The 20,262-nt window shown below is 43.1% G+C and overlaps 1 protein-coding gene across 1 annotated transcript in view; it reads right to left on the reverse strand.

The window, feature by feature from the left end:
* Nucleotides 1-10,246: 10,246 nt before the first annotated feature.
* Nucleotides 10,247-20,262, reverse strand: part of LOC132824807 (hyaluronidase PH-20-like) — a 52,904-nt gene continuing 42,888 nt past the window's right edge. Inside the window, exons 7-8 of the mRNA XM_060839549.1 lie at nucleotides 10,794-10,937; nucleotides 10,247-10,678 (exon numbers count right to left, since the gene is read on the reverse strand). Of these exons, the coding sequence (XP_060695532.1) occupies nucleotides 10,247-10,678; nucleotides 10,794-10,937 (576 nt within the window). The remainder of the gene's footprint in view (nucleotides 10,679-10,793; nucleotides 10,938-20,262) is intronic.

The raw sequence follows: 20,262 nt of genomic DNA on the forward strand, positions 1-20,262 counted from the left end.
CTCCCCCTGTCATATGTAACGTGACTGGCTGCAATCCATAAAAGGAGCCATCATTCACTAATTTCTAAAATGGATATTAACTGTTCTGAAGTGAGGGGTGCTCTGGGTCATTGCTGATCACCTGCCTGCATCCTTTCTTTTCTGAGTAGTGGTCACCTATTCCATCCCTAGTTGTACTTCTTTAAGTTGCAAGGTGACCATAGCCTCATGGATGCATTGCTCTGCCTCCAGCTTATGAGCAAACTCCAAAGCCCCAGTGGTCAAGCTGGCAGAAACAATGACACTTCCTGCAGATGTAGTCATCCAGGCTGCCAGGAGTGTCAAAGACCACCCACATGCTGCAGGCATGCAATATATGGGCCTGAGTTCCCCTGCTATACCTTTACTTAAAATACACCTAACAAAATTTAAGCTGAGTGGAAAGTTATTGAAGTTGCCTATTTTTTAAAAAATGCAGAAGGTAGAACTTTTATTCCATGCATCTTTGAAGACAATTTGGAACAACCTACCCACTGCCAACTAAACAGCTCTTTGCTATGAGCTGGCATCACTTGCTCCATCTGAGCTCAATATAGGCTTCGACCCTCAGTCTTTTACTGAGAAGCTCCTTTGCTTCTATTCACACCCCAGGTTTGTTCCACTCCAACCGCTGTTCCTATTCAAACTGCATGGTCATGGTCATAATCTGTATTGATTCCCTTAACAGCCAGTCTAGAAGTTCCATGGCAGACACCGGCACAATTTGACACACCAATTCAATATGTTTGAACCTGGAACTTCCATTCTCTCCAGACTGAGTGTGGCTCCCCTTCCAATACCTCACAAAGTTGCCAGTGTGCCTCTTCAATCATCCCAGCTTGGAGAGCACGGTCCCTCCTAGTGCAGACTCTCCCACATCTGTCACTGTCATGGGTTTCTGACTGTTCCTGAGTTGAAAACACCAACTTACCTAAATGGATCCAGTCAAGTGTGAATATTTGTGCTGGTGCATGACTTTTGAATGAGTGAGGTTCCGGGAACATGGAAATAGCTATTTAACCCCTCTTCATTACACTACTACTGAATGAGTTCAGTGATTTTCTGCGACATCACACCCCTGAGAAATCTTCCTTTGAATCACCAACAATTTTTTCTCTGCAGATAAAGGCTTTGGGAGATGAGAAGAGCAATGTGAATTAATTGTGGCAAAATGATATACTTGGTCTTTGCATAGTTTGATCATTGATGAAATAAAGTCAGCATGTGTGCATCAGAGGTTATTCTAATAATGTTACCAAATATCACTTGATTGAAAGACATAAACGTGCCACTTATTTTCACAACGTGTTTGTTTGCCTATTGTGACAGCTGCCTCTGGTGCTGTTGTTCTTCTTGACATTTTGTGCTTTTTTCTCCTTGGAAAGATAAAAAAAATCAGACTTGTAAAAGCTACAAAATTACCTCTAGATGCAGCACATTCAGTGAGGGAGAGAATTCGGCAGAAGCATCACATTGTACAGGAATTTGGGTGAGGATGGCTTTGAAGGGCTCTAGTCAAACTGAAATCAATGGGAATCAGGGGAATATACCTTTTTGAAGTTATACAAAAGTATAAGTGTAGCCAGAATCACAGAAGTACTACGATGCAGAAGTTCACTAGAAACCTTTCTCCAGCCTGAACAAATGTCCATTCACCATTAATGGGTTTCCTATCACTTTGTCAATTTTCCATTAACATTGCTACTTTTCCTTTTATTTCATGTCCTATGACTTTCCTCACTTGTACTTTGAGTGGCACTGTATTGAATGCTTTTTAAAAGTTTATGTAATCCAAGATGGAGGACAGGAAACATTTCTGGCTGTAACAGCTGCTCCTTTTTTGAGGTATTTCAGGTGCTGGATTTCCTCAAATTCCAGGAGCAGCAATTACTGTTTTATATGGTGTTGCATTAGATTAGATTACTTACAGTGTGGAAACAGGCCCTTTGACCCAACAAGTCAACACCGACCCGTCGAAGCGCAGCTCACCCATACCCCTGCACCTAACACTACAGGCAACTTAGCATTGCCAATTCACCTGACCTGCACATCTTTGGATTGTGGAAGGAAACAGGAGCACCCAGAGAAAACCCACACAGACACGGGGAGAATGTACAAACTCCACCCAGCCTGAGGTGGGAATTGAACCCGGGTCTCTGGTGCTGTGAGACAGCAGTGCTAACCACTGTGCCATCATGCTGCCCAAGTCAAAAAAAGTCAAAACAACAGCAGTCTTAAAAGGGAGAAGAACAGACAAAGGAAGAATATGGTGAGGTCAGTGCAGGAGAGAGAGAGAGCAAGAAACTGACACAGCAGTGAACCTGCACCGTTACTGCCTTCGCTGTTTGAATTCATGTATCGCTGGACATCGGAGTGCGGCTGGTAAAATTAACAAACAGTGAAATTCACAACTGATCTTGGAAGTTCACAGCACAGGAGCAGATAAGTGAATTGTTTTTACGTGTGACCAACAGGAAGTCTGCAGTAGTGAATAGAGTGGGCTCTTTCTTGATTATATGTTTTGAGATATGTCTCTCGATTAAACTTAAAATATAAGCCATTACTATTAATTTAACCTGGGCAGTGTTTTGTAGAGGAATAAGACAGTGTTATTTTCTTGGTTTGTAGATTGTGAAGGAACAAAAATGGCCTTTAGTACAGTGATATGTGCTTCTTGTCAGATGTGGGAGTTTAAAGAGAGTTCAAGGGTTACTGTGGATTATATCTGCAATAAATGCTGTTGGTTGTGAATCTTATCAGATCGAATGGATTGGTTGGAGAGACAGTTAGAAGCAATGAAGAATTTGCAACAGCAACAATATGTGATGGATGGCAGTTATAGGAAGGGTTGGAAGTCTCAGATACGGTCACATAGATGGGTTAACTACAGGAAAGGAAAGCGAAGTAGGCAGCTAGTATAGGAGTCTTCTGCGGCTATTCCCATTTCAAAAATGTATGCTGTTTTGGAAAATGCAGGGGGTGATGGATTCTCAGGGGAACATAGCACGAACAGCCAAGTTTCTGGTATTGAGACTGGCTCTAACGCAACAAGGGATATGTTGGGTTCCAACAGATCAATTGTGTTAGGGGACTGTCTAGTCCGAGGTACAGACAGACATTTCTGTGGCCAGCAGCGATAAAGCAGAATGGTGTGTTGCTTCCCTCGTGCCAGGATCAAGGATGTCGCAGAGTGGATGCAGAATGTACTCAAGGGGGAGAGGGACCAGCAAGAGGTCATTGTCCACTTTGGAACCAATGACATAGGAAGGGAAAATGTTGAGATTCTGAAGGAAAATTACAGAGAGTTAGGCAGGAATTTAAAAAGGAGGTCCTCGAGAGTAGTAATATCTGGATTACTCCCAGTGCTACAAGCTAGTGAGGGCAGGAATAGGAGGAAAGAGCAGATGAATGCATGGCTGAGGAGCTGGTGTATGGGAGAAGGCTTCACATTTTTGGACCATTCGCATCTCTTTTGGGGTAGAAGTGACCTGAACAAGAAGGACGGATTGCATCTAAATTGGAAGGGGACTAATATACTGGCAGGGAGATTCGCTCAAGCTGCTAGGGAGGATTTAAACTAGTAAGGTGGCTGGAGGTGGTGATTGGGTCGGGGTGGGGGGGGGAGGGGGTGGAGTTGGGACCCAGGGGGATAGGGAGGAAAGAGATCAATCTGAGACTGGTACAGTTGAGAATAGAAGCGAGTCAGGGCAGACAGGGACAAGGTCGGTCTAATAAATTAAACTGCATTTATTTCAATGCAAGGGGCCTAACAGGGAAGGCAGATGAACTCAGGACATGGTTAGGAACACGGGACTAGGATATCATAGCAATTACAGAAACATGGCTCAGGGATAGGCAGGACTGGCAGCTTAATGTTCCAGGATACAAATGCTACAGGAAGGATAGAGAGGGAGGCAAGAGAGGAGGGGGTGTGGCATTTTTGATTAGGGATAGCTGTGCTGAGGGAGGATATTCCTGGAAATACATCCAGGGAAGTTATTTGGGTGGAACTGAGAAATAAGAAAGGGAATATCACCTTATTGAGATTTTATTATAAACTCCCTAACAGTCAGAGGGAAATTGAGAAACAAATTTGTAACGAGATCTCAGCTATCTGTAATATTGATAGGTGATTATGGTAGGGGATTTTAACTTTCCAAACATAGACTGGGACTGCAATAGTGTTAAGGGATCAGATAGAGAGGAATTTGTTAAGTGTATACAAGAAAATTTTCTGATTCAGTATGTGGATGTACCTACTGGAGAAGGTGCAAAACTTGACCTACTCTTGGGAAATAAGGCAGGGCAGGTGACTGAGGTGTCAGTGGGGGAGCACTTTGGGGCTAGTGACTACAATTCTATTCGTTTTAAAATAGTGATGGAAAAGGATAGACCAGATCTAAAAGTTGAAGTTCTAAATTGGAGAAAGGCCAATTTTGACGGTATTAGCAAGAATTTTCAAAAACTGATTGGGGGCAGATGTTCGCAGGTAAAGGTACAGCTGGTAAATGGGAAGCCTTCAAAGACAAGATAATGAGAATCCAGAGAAAGTATATTCCTGTTAGGGTGAAAGGGAAAGCTGGTAGGTATAGGGAATGCTGGATGACTAAAGAAATTGAGGGTTTGGTTAAGGAAAAGAAGGAAGCATATGCCAGGTATAGACAGGATAGATCGAGTGAATCCTTAGAAGAATATAAAGGCAGTCGGAGTATACTCAAGAGGGAAATCAGGAGAGCAAAAAGGGGACATGAGATAGCTTTGGCAAATAGAGTTAAGGAGAATCCAAAGAGTTTTTACAAGTACATTAAGGACAAAAGGATAACTAGGCAGAGAATAGGATCCCTCAAAGATTAGCAAGGCGGCCTTTGTGTGGAGCCGCAGAAAATGGGGGAGATACTAAATGAGTATTTTGCATCAGTATTTACTGTGGAAAAGGATATGGAAGACATACAAAGTAGCGAAATAGATGGTGACACTTTGCAAAATGTACATATTACAGAGGAGGAAGTGCTGGATGTCTTGAAACGCATAAAGGTGGATACATCCCCAGGACCTGATTAGGTGTACCCGAGAACTCTGTGGGAGGCTAGGAAGTGATTGCCGGGCCTCTTGCTGAGATATTTGTATCATCAATAGTCACAGGTGAGGTGCCAGAAGACTAGCGGTTATCTAACATGGTGCCACTGTTTAAGAAGGGCGGTAAAGACAAGCCAGGGAACTATTGACTAGTGAGTCTGATGTCGTTGGTGGGCAAATTGTTGGAAGGAATCCTGAGGGACAGGATGTACATGTATTTGCAAAGGCAAGGACTGATTAGGGATAGTCAACATGGCTTTGTGCATGGGAAATCACAAACTTGATTGAGTTTTTTGAAGATGTAACAAAGAGGATTGATGAGGGCAGAGTGGAAGATGTGATCTATAAGGACTTCAGTCAAGCGTTTGACAAGGTTCCCATGAAAGACTAGTTGGTAAGGTGAGATCTCACAGAATAAAGGGAGAACTAGCCATTTGGATACAGAACTGGCTCAAAGGTAGAAGAAAGAGGGTGGTGGTGGAGGGTTGTTTTTCAGATTGGAAACCTGTTACCAGTGGAGTGCCACAAGGATCGGTTCTGGGCCCTCTACTTTTTGTCATTTACATAAATGATTTGGATTCGGGCATAAGAGGTACAGTTAGCAAGTTTGCAGATGACACCAAAATTGGAGGTGTAATGGACAGCGAAGAAGGTTACCTCAGATTACAACAGGATCTGGACCAGATGGGCCAATGGGCTAAGTGACAGATGGAGTTTAATTCAGATAAATGCAAGGTGCTGCATTTTGGGAAAGCAAATCTTAGCAGGACTTAGGCACTTAATGGTAAGGTCCTAGCGAGTGTTGCTGAACAAAGAGACCTCAGAGTGTAGGTTCATAGCTCCTTGAAAGTGGAGTCACAGGTAGATAAGATAGTGACAAAGGCATTTGGTATGCTTTCCTTTATTGGTCAGAGTATTGAGTACAGGTGTTGGGAGGTCATGTTGCGTCTGTACAGGACATTGGTTAGGCCACTGTTGGAATTTTGTGTGCAATTTTGGTCTCCTTCCTATCGGAAGGATATTGTGAAACTTGAAAGGGGTCAGAAAAGATTTACAAGGATGTTGCCAGGGTTGGAGGATTTGAGCTTTGGGGAGTGGCTGAACAGGCTGGGTCTGTTTACTCTGGAGCATCTGAGGCTGAGGGGTGACCTTACAAAAGATTACAAAATTATGCAGGGCATGAATAGGATAAATAGACAAAGTCTTTTCCCTGGAGTGGGGGAGTCCAGAACTAGCGGGCATAGGTTTAGATGAGAGGGGACAGATATAAAAGGGCCCTAAGGGGCAAATCTTTCACGTAGAGGGTGGTATGTGTATGGAATGAGCTGCCAGAGGAAATAGTGGAGGTTGGTACAATTGCAACACTTAAAAGGTATCTGGATGGGTATATGAATAGGAAGGATTTGGAGGGATATGAGCCGGGTGCTGGCAGGTGGGACTAGATTGGGTTGGGATATCTGGTTAGCATGGACGGGTTGGACTGAAGGGTCTGTTTCCATACTGTACAACTCTGTGACTCTCCACCACATCAACAGCATTACCCCTGTCGACTCTGTTACCTCTTCAAAATAACTCCAGTTTAACATGATTTTCCCATTCAAAATCCATACTGGCTTTTCTAAATGAAACGTTCTTTTCCCACATGACTAATCATTATATTCTGAATGGTTTCTTCAAACTTTTTCCATGACTGAAATTAAACTCATTGTAATTGCTGGGCGTATCTTGAAAACATGTTTGAACAAGGACATAAGGTTTACAGTTCTTGAGTGCTCTAGCACCTCCCCTGAATCTCAGAAAGACCGAAAGATTGTGCACAGAACTCTTCAATTTACACTCTCACTTCTTTCAACGATTCCTTGGATCCAACTCATCCAGTCCTGTTGCCTTGTCAACTTGAAGTAGCAGCATTCTGTCCACCATTTCCTCCTTACAGATTTTGGACCCATTCAGAAGTGGGTGTCCTTAGGTAACATTTAACTGCTCAGTCACAATTGATGATAAGTATTCATTTTTAGTTTCAGCCATACTCCATATCTCTTGAATCCACTTTTTGGTCCCTACAAATCCTTCTTTAATACTGTTTTCATATTTGTATGGCTGTGATAGGTTTTGAAATTCCTCTTTACATCGGGCCCGAGTCTTTGTTCATAATCCCTCTTCTCTTTTCTAATACACATGCCATCTAATACCTTAAGCATTCAGTCCTTCCACTATCAATGCACAATGGCAACAGGATGTACCACTTACACACTGCAGTAACTTGCTAAGGCTCTTTAGACAACAATTTCCAACCTTGCTACTTCTACCCCTCTAGAAGGACAGGGACTGCGGTCCTGCAGATGCATGGGAACACCCTTTCAGGCAACACACATCCCACTTTGGAACAATAATCACCAATCCTTTATGCAATTGAGTCAAAATCCTAGAATTCTCTGCCTAAAGACAATATGGGGAATCTATACCACATGGACTGAGGCAAATTAAGAAGGCAATTTTCACCAATACCACTAGCGTCCTGAGGCTAATGAGGGATGGCAATAAATGCTGGCCAAGCTATTGATGCTGAAATCCATGAGTGGATTAAAAAAAAGTCAAACATGGTCTTTTATAACTTCAGAAACCCCAAAAGGATTTTACAGCTGGTTAACATCATTTGAGTATAGGAGAAAGTGAGGACTGCAGATGCTGGAGGTCAGAGCTGAAAATGTGTTGCTGGAAAAGCGCAGCAGGTCAGGCAGCTGTCCACACTTTCCTCATTCCTGAAGAAGGGCTCATGCCCAAAACGTCGACTGTCCTGCTCCTTGGATGCTGCCTGACCTGCTGCGTTTTTCCACCCAACACATTTTCAGCATTTGAATATAGTCAATTTTGTAATGTAAAACATTAAAGGCCATGTCTAATGGTTCAAACTGATACAAAAAAAATCCTGTAGTTTTTTTTTTAAAAGAGCAGGTGCCCAGGCCACATTTTTCCTCAATCCACCATGACCAGAATAGGTGTCACTGGCCATTGATTTCTTTGCACACAGCAAGAATTCACAAATCCAAATGATTTGTTATGTTTGCTTACATAATAATGCTTCCATTTTTTCTGAGATTCCATTTTGTATTTTTTTTTGTTTTTTTAATTATTACTATGTTTCCTTATAAAACATTTAAGAATGAACCAGAACTGGACACCATACATTGCGTATTTGTCATGTAATTTCCTATATCGCCCTGACACAATTACAAGGCAGGCAAAAGAAAAGTAGGTCATTCCAGTCCACACTATCTGGTTAAGGTGCAATCCATTCCTTCCCTTTACTACAGCACCCATGGGGTCAGTGAGGCCAAAGAACCATCCAGGCCATTCAGAAGAAATTCTGGGAAAGTTCTCTCCTGCTCTCCAGAAAACTGCCCTACCTAGCAATTGTCTTAACACAACTGTTAACAATTTACCCTGTAAAATTGGAAATGTCAAGTATGACATGTGATTGAAATCCATATACAGTGTATTACAAGGTGTTATTCATACATGTAATATGGAAATAGACTAATTACTGAGAGTTAAATTATTCACTTTAACAAATTCTTTGATCCAAAACAATATTCTGTTCAATGGAACCAATTCAAAATAAACGACTGGGACCTAGGTTGGAAATATTTTGGTTATTAAAAGCATTAAGAGATATGGAGAGAATACAGGAGTATGGAATTGCAAGCTAGGGTCAGCCATGATCATATTGAATGAAAGACTAGCTCAAAGGGCTACATGGCCTTTTCCTCTTCCTCATTTTTAATCTGTTCTCGAACTTTTCAACATTATTGCCAGTTAGATTTACTTTTTCTGAGCAAGAAATCTTTTTCCTCCTCAAGGGAGAGGTTTTTTGTGAACATGTAAAAGAAATCTAAAACTTATCAAGATACAACTCACCTGCAACGAAAGTATTTCTTTGAGCAGGAGGCCAGGGGCTCAAGTGTAATAACATCTCTGAACAGGTTGATTAGAAAAATTGTTTTGCTTTGGCCACAGAAAGAGGAACAGACTCATTGTGTAACGTGCTGGAAGTTATTAACCACCTGATGAAGGAGCAGCGCTCCGAAAGCTAGTGTTCCGAATGCACCTGTTGGTCTATAACCTGGTGTTGTGTGATTTTTTTTAACTTTGTCCACCCCAGTCCAAGTCAAGTGTTATTTTATGACACATGGGTATTGGTGGCTACGCTAACAATAATTTTCCATCCCTAATTGTTCTTAATAAGATGGAGGTGGTGGTTTTCATTGCATTACATTATTTACAGTGTGGAAACAGGCCCTTCGGCCCAACAAGACCATACTGACCCACCGAAGCGCAACCCACCCGGACCCATTCCCCTACATTTACCCCTTCACCTAACACTACGGGCAATTTAGCATGGCCAATTCACCTAACCCGCACATTTTTGAACTGTGGGAGGAAAACGGAGCACCCGGAGGACACCCACAACAGACAATAGGGCATTCACTCAAACAACAGCATGCATTTTATGATGCCTCTTTTATATTATTCCCTGCCTGTGTGTAATTCAACTGCTCATTGTTAAGCAATATCGTTAAAAATCAATTTAGGCCTTTCTCTAGTATGTTATTGAGTGCAGATATTATCCTTAATCCTTAAAGATAGTTTATGAATACTCTAAATTTGAAATGTTTTATTGAGCATAAATATTCATGCTGGTTTTAATTAGGAAAATAAATATTACATCAAAGGAAGTTTATGGGCATGAAATTGAGCTTCATTGCACCATTGTTGCCAATATTTTGAGCCACTCAAACTGATTTAATGTGGGGTTTTAACTGCCAAGTTCTGATAAACAGACATTTCAAAAAGGTAATGAATGAGGAATATTGCATATATTACTGAAACAGGATGTCCTAGAAACATAAAGAGAGCAGACCATGTTCGGTTCAGTGATGACTGACAACCCGGATTTAGTCAAAAACATAACAATGCATGAACATTTCACCAAGAAGCAAGCAAAAATGCGATCAAACTCAACATAATATTGGTCATTTATAACAGCGGAGCAGGGGTCCTCCGCCAGAGCTCATCTGCTCCAGTTATTTTTCTTTCTTTTCTCCCCTCACTTTTCTATTTTATAACAGGTGTACCGAGCTGGGCCCAGAATTCAGACCCGAGTGGGCTTACTGCAGACCTTGGGGAGGACCAGAGCGCAGACCTTGGGGAGGACCAGAGCGCAGACCTTGGGGAGGCCCAGTGCGCAGACCTTGGGGAGGCCCAGTGCGCAGACCTTGGGCAGGCCCAGAGTGCAGTCCTTGGGCAGACTCAGAGCGCAGACCTTGGGGAGGTCAAGAGCACGGACCTTGAGAGGGCTCACAGCACAGGGCAGGTCCAGAGCACAGACCTTGGGCAGATCCAAACTGCAGATGTTGGGCATGCCCACCGCCTGGACGTTGGATGGGGTCCAAGTGAGAACCGTGTGCTGACCCAGTGCGTGGACCTTAGGTGGGCCCAGAGTGCAGACCTTATGTGGGCCCAGAGCGTGAACCTCGAGTGGGCCCAGAGCACAGACCTTGGGTGGGCCCAGAGCGTGGATCTTCTGTGGGCCAGAGCGTGAACCTTGAGTGGGCCCAGAGAGCAGACCTTGAGTGGGCCCAGAGAGCAGACCTTGGGTGGGCCCAGAGCGTGGACCTTCTGTGGGCCAGAGCATGAACCTTGAGTGGGCCCAGAGAGCAGACCTTGGGTAGGCCCAGAGCGCAGACCTTAGGTGGGCCCAGAGCACAGCCCTTGGGCAGGCCCAGAGAGTAGACCTTGTGCGGGCCCAGACCGTGGACCTTGTGTGGACCCAGAGCGCAGACCTTGGGGAGGCCCAGGGCACAGAATTTGTGCAGGCCAACTGTGGACCTCAAGCAGGCTCAGCACAGAGGAGAGTGAGACCCTACTTACTTTTCAGAACTTGGAATCGGTGTCTGCTACATTAGCAGAGGCAATGTCAGCAAGGTCGACCCAGTGGCAAAGTATGGTGCTTGAGGGTTGGCTACTTCAATGTTGGTTGTGTCAGGTGTAGACGGTGGCAAAGTGGTTGCAGAGAGATGGTGGCGCAGGCGTTGTTGACATGAGAAGCTGGCTCAGGATTGTTGGATTCTCTTCAGGCTATATCTCTCTTTTATTCCTTATTCTTAAATTATTCAAAACAGTGCCATTTTACGGTGACAAATGAAACATTTTCACTGTATTTTATTGTATTTTTACTTAAAACACTTGACAATAAAATAAAAATCAAATCAAATCTGAAAAGAAGAAATGTGAAACAGCTACTAAGATTTTAGATTTCAGCCAAGTTGACTTCAGAGGGTTGAGACAGAGACTTCCCACAATAAATCAGGTGGATCTACTCATGTGTAAAATGATAAAATCAATGGGAGGCCTTCAAAAAAAGATTGAATGTAATCATGAACAAACTTATACAACTAATAGGCAAGAATTCTGCTTGTCACAAAGGATAGAGGTGGGAAAAAAGGTAAAAACAACGTAAAACTAAAAGTAAGAGCAAAAGATCCTGGTGAATGGGTAAGTTATAAACAACAGAAAAAGGGGACAAAACAGGTGAGCGTGAAAAAGAATCTTGCAAGTGATATCAAGTCAGTATTGAAAAACATGAGAAAACAAGAAATGGATTCTGGATAATCCAAGATAGAACATAGAACATTTCAGGGCAGTAAAGGCCCTTCAGCCCTCGATGTTGTGCCAACTTGTGAAACCAATCTGAAGCCCATCTAACCTACACTAAACCATTCTCATCCATATATTTATCCAATGACTATTTAAATGCCCTTAAATTTGGCGAGTCTACTACTGTTGCAAGCAGTGTGTTCCATGCCCCTACTACTCTCTGAATTAAGAAACTACCTCTGACATCTGTCCCATATCTGTCACACCTCAATTTAAAGCTATGTCTGCTCCTAGCTAAAAGGCTCTCACTGTACAACCTATTTAATACTCTGATTATCTTATGTGTATCAATTAAGTTGTCTCTCAACCTCCTTCTCTCTAATGAAAGCAGCCTCAAGTCCCTCAGCCTTTCCTCGTAAGACCTTCCTTCCATACCAGGCAATATACTAGTAAATCTCCTCTGAATCCTTTCCAAAGTTTCCATATCCTTCTTATAACACGGTGACCAGAACTGCACGCAATACTCCAAATCTGGCCACACCAGAGTTTTGTACAGCTGCAACATGATCTCATGATTCCGAAACTTGATCCCTCTACTAATAAAAGCGAACATACCATATGCCTTCTTAACAACCCTTATCAACCTGGGTGGCAACTTTTAAGGATCTATGTACCTGGACACCAAGATCTCTCTGCTCATCAACACTACCAAGAATCTTACCATTCACCCAGTCCTCTTTGTTCCTGTTATTTCTTTCAGAGTGAGTCACCTCACACTTTTCCACATTAAACTCCATTTGCCACCTCTCAGCCCAGCTTTGCAATTTATCTACGTCTCTCTGTAACCTACAACATTTTTTGTCACTATTGACAACTCCACTGACATTAATGACATATCAATGACAAACAACAGTGGACCCAAAACAGATCCTTGCAGTAAACCACTAGTAACTGATATCCAGGATGAACATTTCGCATCAACCACCACCCTCTACTTTCTTTCAGCTTGTCAATTTCTGATCCAAACCACTAAATCACCCTCAATTTTTCTCTGTGGGAAGAGCGACTGTGAGGATCACTGGCATGATGGGAAGGTAATATTTAAATATGTAAACTTACCTCAGGAGTTTCAGGTGCATATTTTGGCAGCAGCCAAATCCCGAGACACTACCTGTGTAGTGTTTCCCACCCACCCTCCTCCTCTAACCGAAAAAAAAGGACTCTCAAAGGTAAGGGGTTTCAATTGATATTTATTGTGTTTTGTGTGATTAATTAAAAGTTTACACTTAGTTGGTTAGTTGAATAAGACCATAGAGAAGTACTAACAATTGTTTGACTCATAAATTTGTATAAATTAAGTAAATAAGCGGAGATGGCTGGACAGGTCATGTGCTGTAGCTGTGTGATGTGGGAGCTGGCTGATCCCATTGTGAATGGCAGTGACCACATCTGCAGCAAGTGTTGGTTGCTGGAAGAACTCCGGATCAGAATTGATGATCTGGAATCTGAGCTTCTAATTCTGCGGCACATCCACAAGGGGGAGAGTTACCTGGACACTTTGTTTCAGGAGGCAGTCACACCTGGCAGATAAAGTAATTCAAGTTCAGTCAGTGATCAGGGACAACAGGGTGTGACTGTAAATGAGGGGGGTCGGGGGGCTTCTGAGTTCAGGAGTGGAGGAGCCTCAGCCCTTGTCCTTGTCCAACAGGTATGAGATTCTTGCTCCCTGTATGGATGAGGGAAAGGGCTGTGGACAGGATGAGCCAGCTGACCACGGTACCATGGTGCAGAAGGCCATTCAAGAAGGGGGAGCAAATAGACAAGTAGTTGTTATAGGGGATTCTATAATTAGGGAGACAGATAGTAACCTATGCAAGCCAGGTCGGGAGTCCCGCATGGTGTGTTACCTGCCAGGTGCCAGGGTGCAGGACATCTCCGAACGGCTTGAAAGGACATTGGAGCGGAAGAGGGAGGATCCAGTTGTTGTAGTTCATGTTGGCACTAACAACATAGGCAAGGGTAGGATGGAGGGCCTGCTTGGAGATTATCAAGCATTGGAAGGAACTTGAAGAACAGGTCCTCAAGGGTCATAATCTCCGGATTACTGTCCAAGCCACATGCTAATTGGCACAGGGATAAGAAAACTAGGGAAGTAAACATGTGGCCAAGAGATTGGTGTGGGAAAGAGGGTTTCCATTTCAATAGACAATAGACAATAGGTACAAGAGTAAGCCATTCTGCTCTTCGAGCCAGCACCACCATTCATTATGATCATGGCTGATCATCCTCAATCAGTATCCTGTTCCTGCCTTCTCCCCATAACCCTTGATTCCACTATCCTTAAGAGCTCTATCCAACTCTTTCTTGAAAGTATCCAGAGACTTGGCCTCCACAGCCTTCTGGGACAGAGCATTCCATACACCCACTCTTTGGGTGAAGAAGGTTCTCCTCAACTCTGTTCTAAGTGACCTACTCCTTATTTTTAAACTGTGTCCTCTGGTTCGGGACTCACCCATCAGCAGAAACATGCTTCCTGCCTAAAAAGTGTCCAATCTTTTCATGGGACATTGGCAACAGTTTTGGAACCGGAGAGTTCTGTACCGATGGTACGGTTTCCACCTGAACCGGTCTGGAACCAGTGTTCTGGCAAAAAGGATAAATATGGGTGGTCACTAGGACTTTAAACTTGTGAGTCGGGGGGTGGGGGGAGGGGGAAGGGAAAGCAACAGGAAGTATGGAGTCACATAGAAAGATAACCAGCAGGTTAGCATGTGTGCAGGGTTAAAGTTCAAGGCAGACTAGGAATGAAGCAAAAAGAAAGGATAATTTAGGACATTTTGGAGAGATGTTGGAAATCATGAGGATAAGAAAATTAGCATGAAGGTGCTTTACCCGAATGCTCGAAGCATTCATAACAAAGTTGATGAATTAACAACACAAACCATCGTGAATGATTATGATGTGGTAGGCATCACAGAGAGGGAGTTGCAGTTAAACATCCAAGGATTTACAACTTATTGAAAAGACAGGGAGGTGGGCAGAGGGGGAGGGGTTGCTCTGTTAGTTAAGAATGAAATTAAATCTATGGCACTAAATGACATCGGGTCAGATGATGTGGAGTCTGTGTGGGTGGAGTTGAGGAATCACAAATGCAAAAAAAAACACATTGGGAGTTATGTATGGACATCCCAACAGTGGTCAGGACCAGGGGCGCCAGATGTGCCAGGAAATAAATAGGGCATGTCAGAAAGGCAATGTCACTGTGATCATGGGGGATTTCAATATGCAGGTGGACTGGGTAAATAATGTTGCCTATGGATCCATAGAAAGGGAATTCATGGAATGCTTACAGGATGGCTTTTTGGAACAGCTTGTGATGGAGCCCACGAAGGACCAGGCTATTCTGGACTTAGTTCTATGTAATGAGACAGACCTTTCACAAAATCCTAAAGTAAGGGAACACTTCGAAGGCAGCGATCATAATATGGTAGAGTTCAGTCTGCACTTTGAAACAGAGAAGACAAAATCAGATGTGATGGTGTTACAGTTAAATAAAGGTACTTACAGGGATATGAGAGAGGAACTGACGAAAATCAACTGGAAGCAGAGCCTTGTGGGGAAGACAGTCGAGCAACAATGGCAGAGTTTCTGAGTGTAACTGAGGACACAGTACAGAGTTTCATCCCAAAGAAAATAAAGATTATCTGAGGTGGGGTGGATGCGGGTGTTGTGGGGTTAGGCAACCATGACTGGATAACAAAGGAAATGAGGAAGGAGAGGATCAAATATGAAGGTAAACTGGCCAGTATTATCAGAAATTATAGTAAATGTTTCTTTCAATACATAAGAAAAAAACAAGAGGCAAAAGTAGAGATTGGGCCGCTCCAAATTGATGCAGAAAAGCTGGTGATGGGAGATAAGGAAATAGCTGAAGAACTTAATAACTACTTTGTGTCAGTCTTCACAGTGGATGACATGAGTAATATCCCAGCAATTAAGGAGACTCAAGGGCCAGAGTTGAGTATGGTGGCCATTACAAAGGAGAAGGTACTTGAAAAGCTAAAAGGTCTAAAAATTGATAAATCTCCTGGCCCCGATGGGCTCCATCCTAGAGTTCTGAGGTAGGTGGCTGAAAAAATAGTGAAGAAATAAAACAGTGCTATTTTCTGGGTCTGTAGATTGTTAAGGTGCAAAGATGGCCCTTAGTAGAGCGATATGTTCTTCCTGTTGGATGTGGAGGTTTAGGGAGAGTTTCCATGTTACTGATGATTATGTCTGCAGCAAGTATCTTTGGTTACACATCCTATCAGAGTGAATGAGTCAGTTGAAGCATCAGTTAGTGGCAATAAGGAATTTATGGGAGTTAAGGGGTGTGATGGATGGCAGTTACAGTAAGGGAGAAAAGTCCCAGATACAGTCAGGTAGATGGGTTAACTCTAGGAAAGATAGGAGAGGTAGGCAGGTAGTACAGGAGTCTTCTGTGGCTATCCCCATTCCAAACAAGTATGCTGTTATGGAAAATGTAGGGTGTGATGAACTCTCAGAGGAATTTAGCATGAACAGCCAAGTTTCTGGTACCAAGCATGGCTCTATTGTAATGAGGGGTACATCAGGATCCAAGCGATTGGTTGTGATAGGGGACTCTCTAGTCAGAGGCACAGACAGGCGTTTCTGTGGCCAGCAGCAAAAAATCAGGATGGTGCATTGCCTTCCTGGTGCCAAGATCAAAGATATCTCGGAGAGGGTGCAGAGCATTCTCAAAGGGGAGAGGAGTCAGTAGGAGGTCATTGTATACATTGGAACTAATGACACAGGAAGGGAAAAGAATGAGATTCTGAAGGGAGAATATAGGAAGGTAGGCAGGAATTTAAAAAAGAGGCCCTTGAGGCTACTAATATCTGCATTACTCCCAGTGCTACAAGATAGTGAAGGAAGGAATAGGAGAAAATAACAAATGAATGCATGGATGAGGAACTGATGCAGGGAAGAAGGGTTCAAATTTTTCGATCATTGAAATCTCTTCTGGGGTAAAAGTGGCCTGTACAAAAAGGATGGATTGCACCTAAATTGGAAGGGGACTAATTTACTGGCAGGAAGATTTGCTAGAGCTGCTGAGGAGGATTTAAACTAGTAAGGTGGGGGGAGTGGGTGAGGGAGGTGGGACCCAGGGAGATACCCAGGAAAGAGACTGGTACAGTGGGAAAAGGTGTGAGTCAAACATTCAGGGCAGGCAGGAACAAAGCAGAGATCAAGATAGGACTGATAAATTAAACTGCACTTATTTCATTGCAAGAGGCCTAACAGGGAAGGCAGATGAATTCAGGACATCATTAGGAACATGGGACTGGGAATATCATAGCAATTACAGAAATGTGGCTCAGAGATGGACAGGACTGGCAACTTAATGTTCCAGAATATAAATGCTATAGGAAGGATTGAAAGGAAGGCAAGAGGGAGAGTAGTATTTTTGATAAGGAATAGCATTACAGCTGGACTGAGGGAGGATATTCCTGAGAATACATCTAGGCAAGCTATTTGGTTGGAACTTAAAAATAGGAAAGGGATGATCACCTTATTGGGATTGTATTATAGGCTCCCCAGTAGTCAGCAGGAAATTGGGAAACAATTTGTAAGGAGATTTCAGTTGTCTGGAAGAATAATAGGTCGGTTATAATAGGGGATTTTAACTTTCCAAATATAGACTGGGACTGTCATAGTGTTAAAGGTTTAGATGGAGAGGAATTTGTTAAGTGTGTACAAGAATATTTTCTGATTCAGTATGTGTATGTACCTACTAGAGAAGGTACAAAACTTTACCTACTCTTGGGAAATAAGGCAGGGCAGGTGACTGAGGTGTCAGTGGGGGAGCACTTTGAGGCCATATTGTGGGCACCCTGTCTATAATATTTCAATGTTCTCTCAAATCAGGAACTATTCATATAGATTGGAATATTGTATATGTCACTCCACCATATTAGATTTTGTGACAGAGGGAAACAAAAATACATTATAGACCAGTTAACCTCATAGCTGTGGTTGAGAAATTGCTAGAGCCTATAGTCATGTTTCAGCTTGTTATGAAATTTCAGCCCGTACTTTACAATTTTGATTATACACTGTTTAAATATCCATTGCAAACTATATGACTTTTGACATTCTAAGCTGCAAATAGTTTTGAATATCATACAAAGAATGAATCAACTATGAACATTTATAGATGTTCACAGAATTCACATATTCTTTTGTTTAATGATGGAGCATAAACAACTATTGCATTCCAGCTGGCCAGTATTTCTGTTTCACTACAGATATAAGAAGCATCAAAACTCAATGTCTGTCAGGCACAAGTGAATGAATCCCATTTAATCTTTGAGGGTTATAAGGGTTTTCCCATGTCCAAGCTAGGTGAGCATTTCTTAAAGGTATCAATTCACAACCACAGGATGTGGAATCAATGCATGACCCTTTCTGAGGAAATCGAATGGTACAAGTCACATGATGAAGAAGCCATTTTGTTTCCTGTCTTGACAATGACAGCAAGAGGCTGTTCTGCACACTCAGAGTTCCACCAAAAAGTCACCAAACCAGCTGCAAAGGAACCAAGCAACAATATCTTGGGAATTGAAGAAAGACCTCCTGCAACTTGTTCCGACTTCATGTTTAGTTAAGAACTAACCTCCAGGAAATTTGATTTTAATTATAAGAAAGCATGCAGTTTTCTGAGAATATTTTGCTTGATAAGACCTTTACCTCATTTGAAGTGTCAATGTATCTAAGAAACTACAGGCCAACCATGAAACCAACAATTGTAATTGTATTAATGTATCTAATGTTTGTATGTATAATTATGTGTGAGACAAGTGAGACATTATATTTTAAACATTTTTATGAATATGCAATAATAAATAATGGGTCAGAGAGAATAAGGTACTGGAGAATAGGACAGGTTATCAGGTTAGTAGAGTGCCAGGTAAGCAGGAAACAACTGCGTAGGGTGCCAGTTGGGGTTAGGGCACTGGGGAGTTAGGATGCCACATGGAAAAACAGCCAATTGGGTAAAGCACCAAGATGCAAGCTAAGTGGTGCAATGTTTAGAGTATGGTCAGGATAATTAGGGGAAATGGGTTACAGAGATTTCAGGTCAGGTCTGGCTGGGGTATTGCGTATTTCAGGTCCAGGCAGGGGAGGGAGGGTCATGTGGGTGATTGAGGTCAGGATTGATCTAGCAGCAGGGTGTCAGCTCAAGTCAGGTTCAGTGGAGTGTCAGGTCTGGCCTAGTCTGGTGTGGCACAGTTGCAGAATGGGGAGATGGAGAGCGAAGGGAGTATGGAGGTCACCACAGTAGGTCCTACCACCAGAGGTGTCAATGGAGCCCCCTTCCTAAATCCATTTTACCCAGGAGCAGTGCCAGAGAGCCACCAAGGAGATCATAGCTGTCTAGCAGGCTGTGAATACATCAAATACCTCAGTGTGCCATCTCCCATAGACTGCCCTACTGAATCCCTCAACTGAGTTACAAGTAGCAGAATTGTGTGCAACCTACCCAACCTCTCTGTCTTATGAGCTGGTACACAAATTTATTTTTCCTTGGCCTGGCTGCCCACTAATTCCCAGTGACTTATTGGGCACAGAGCCTAGCTTTTCAGTAGTTTCTAAGGTACAATCAGTGCCAGTAATTGAGTTGGTGATTTGAGTGTCAGCAACTCATGAGATTTCTTCCCCAATGGTGTGATGCTGCTCAAAGTTTATGAGACGATTTGTAACTCGGGTGTTCGTTGTGGTTCTGTTCGCCGAGCTGGGAATTTGTGTTGCAGAGGTTTCGTCCCCTGTCAAGGTGACATCCTCAGTGCTTGGGAGCCTCCTGTGAAGCTCTTCTGTGATGTTTCCTCCGGCACTTATAGTGGTTTGTCTCTGCCGCTTCAGGTTGTCAGTTCCAGCTGTCCGCTGCAGTGGTCGGTATATTGGGTCCAGGTCGATGTGCTTACTGATTGAACCTATGGATGAGTGCCATGCCTCTAGGAATTCCCTGGCTGTTCTCTGTTTGGCTTGTCCTATAATAGTAGTGTTGTCCCAGTTGAACTCATGTTGCTTGTCATCTGTGTGTGTGGCTACTAAGGATAGCTGGTCATGTCGTTTCATGGCTAGTTGGTGTTCATGGATGCGGACCGTTAGCTGTCTTCCTGTTTGTCCTATGTAGTGTTTTGTGCAGTCCTTGCATGGGAATTCGTATACTACATTGGTTTTGCTCATACTGGATATCGGGTCCTTCGTCCTGGTGAGTTGTTGTCTGAGAGTGGCTGTTGGTTTGTGTGCTGTTATGAGTCCTAGTGGTTGCAGTAGTCTGGCTGTCAGTTCGGAAATGCTCTTGATGTATGGTAACGTGGCTAGTCCTTTGGGTTGTGGCATGTCCTCATTCCGTTGTCTTTCCCTTAGGCATCTGTTGATGAAATTGCGGGGGTATCCATTTTTGACGAATACATTGTATAGGTGTTCTTCTTCCTCTTTTTGCAG

The sequence above is a fragment of the Hemiscyllium ocellatum genome, chromosome 19 (assembly GCF_020745735.1).
Source record: "Hemiscyllium ocellatum isolate sHemOce1 chromosome 19, sHemOce1.pat.X.cur, whole genome shotgun sequence".
Classification (NCBI taxonomy): Eukaryota; Metazoa; Chordata; class Chondrichthyes; order Orectolobiformes; family Hemiscylliidae; genus Hemiscyllium; species Hemiscyllium ocellatum.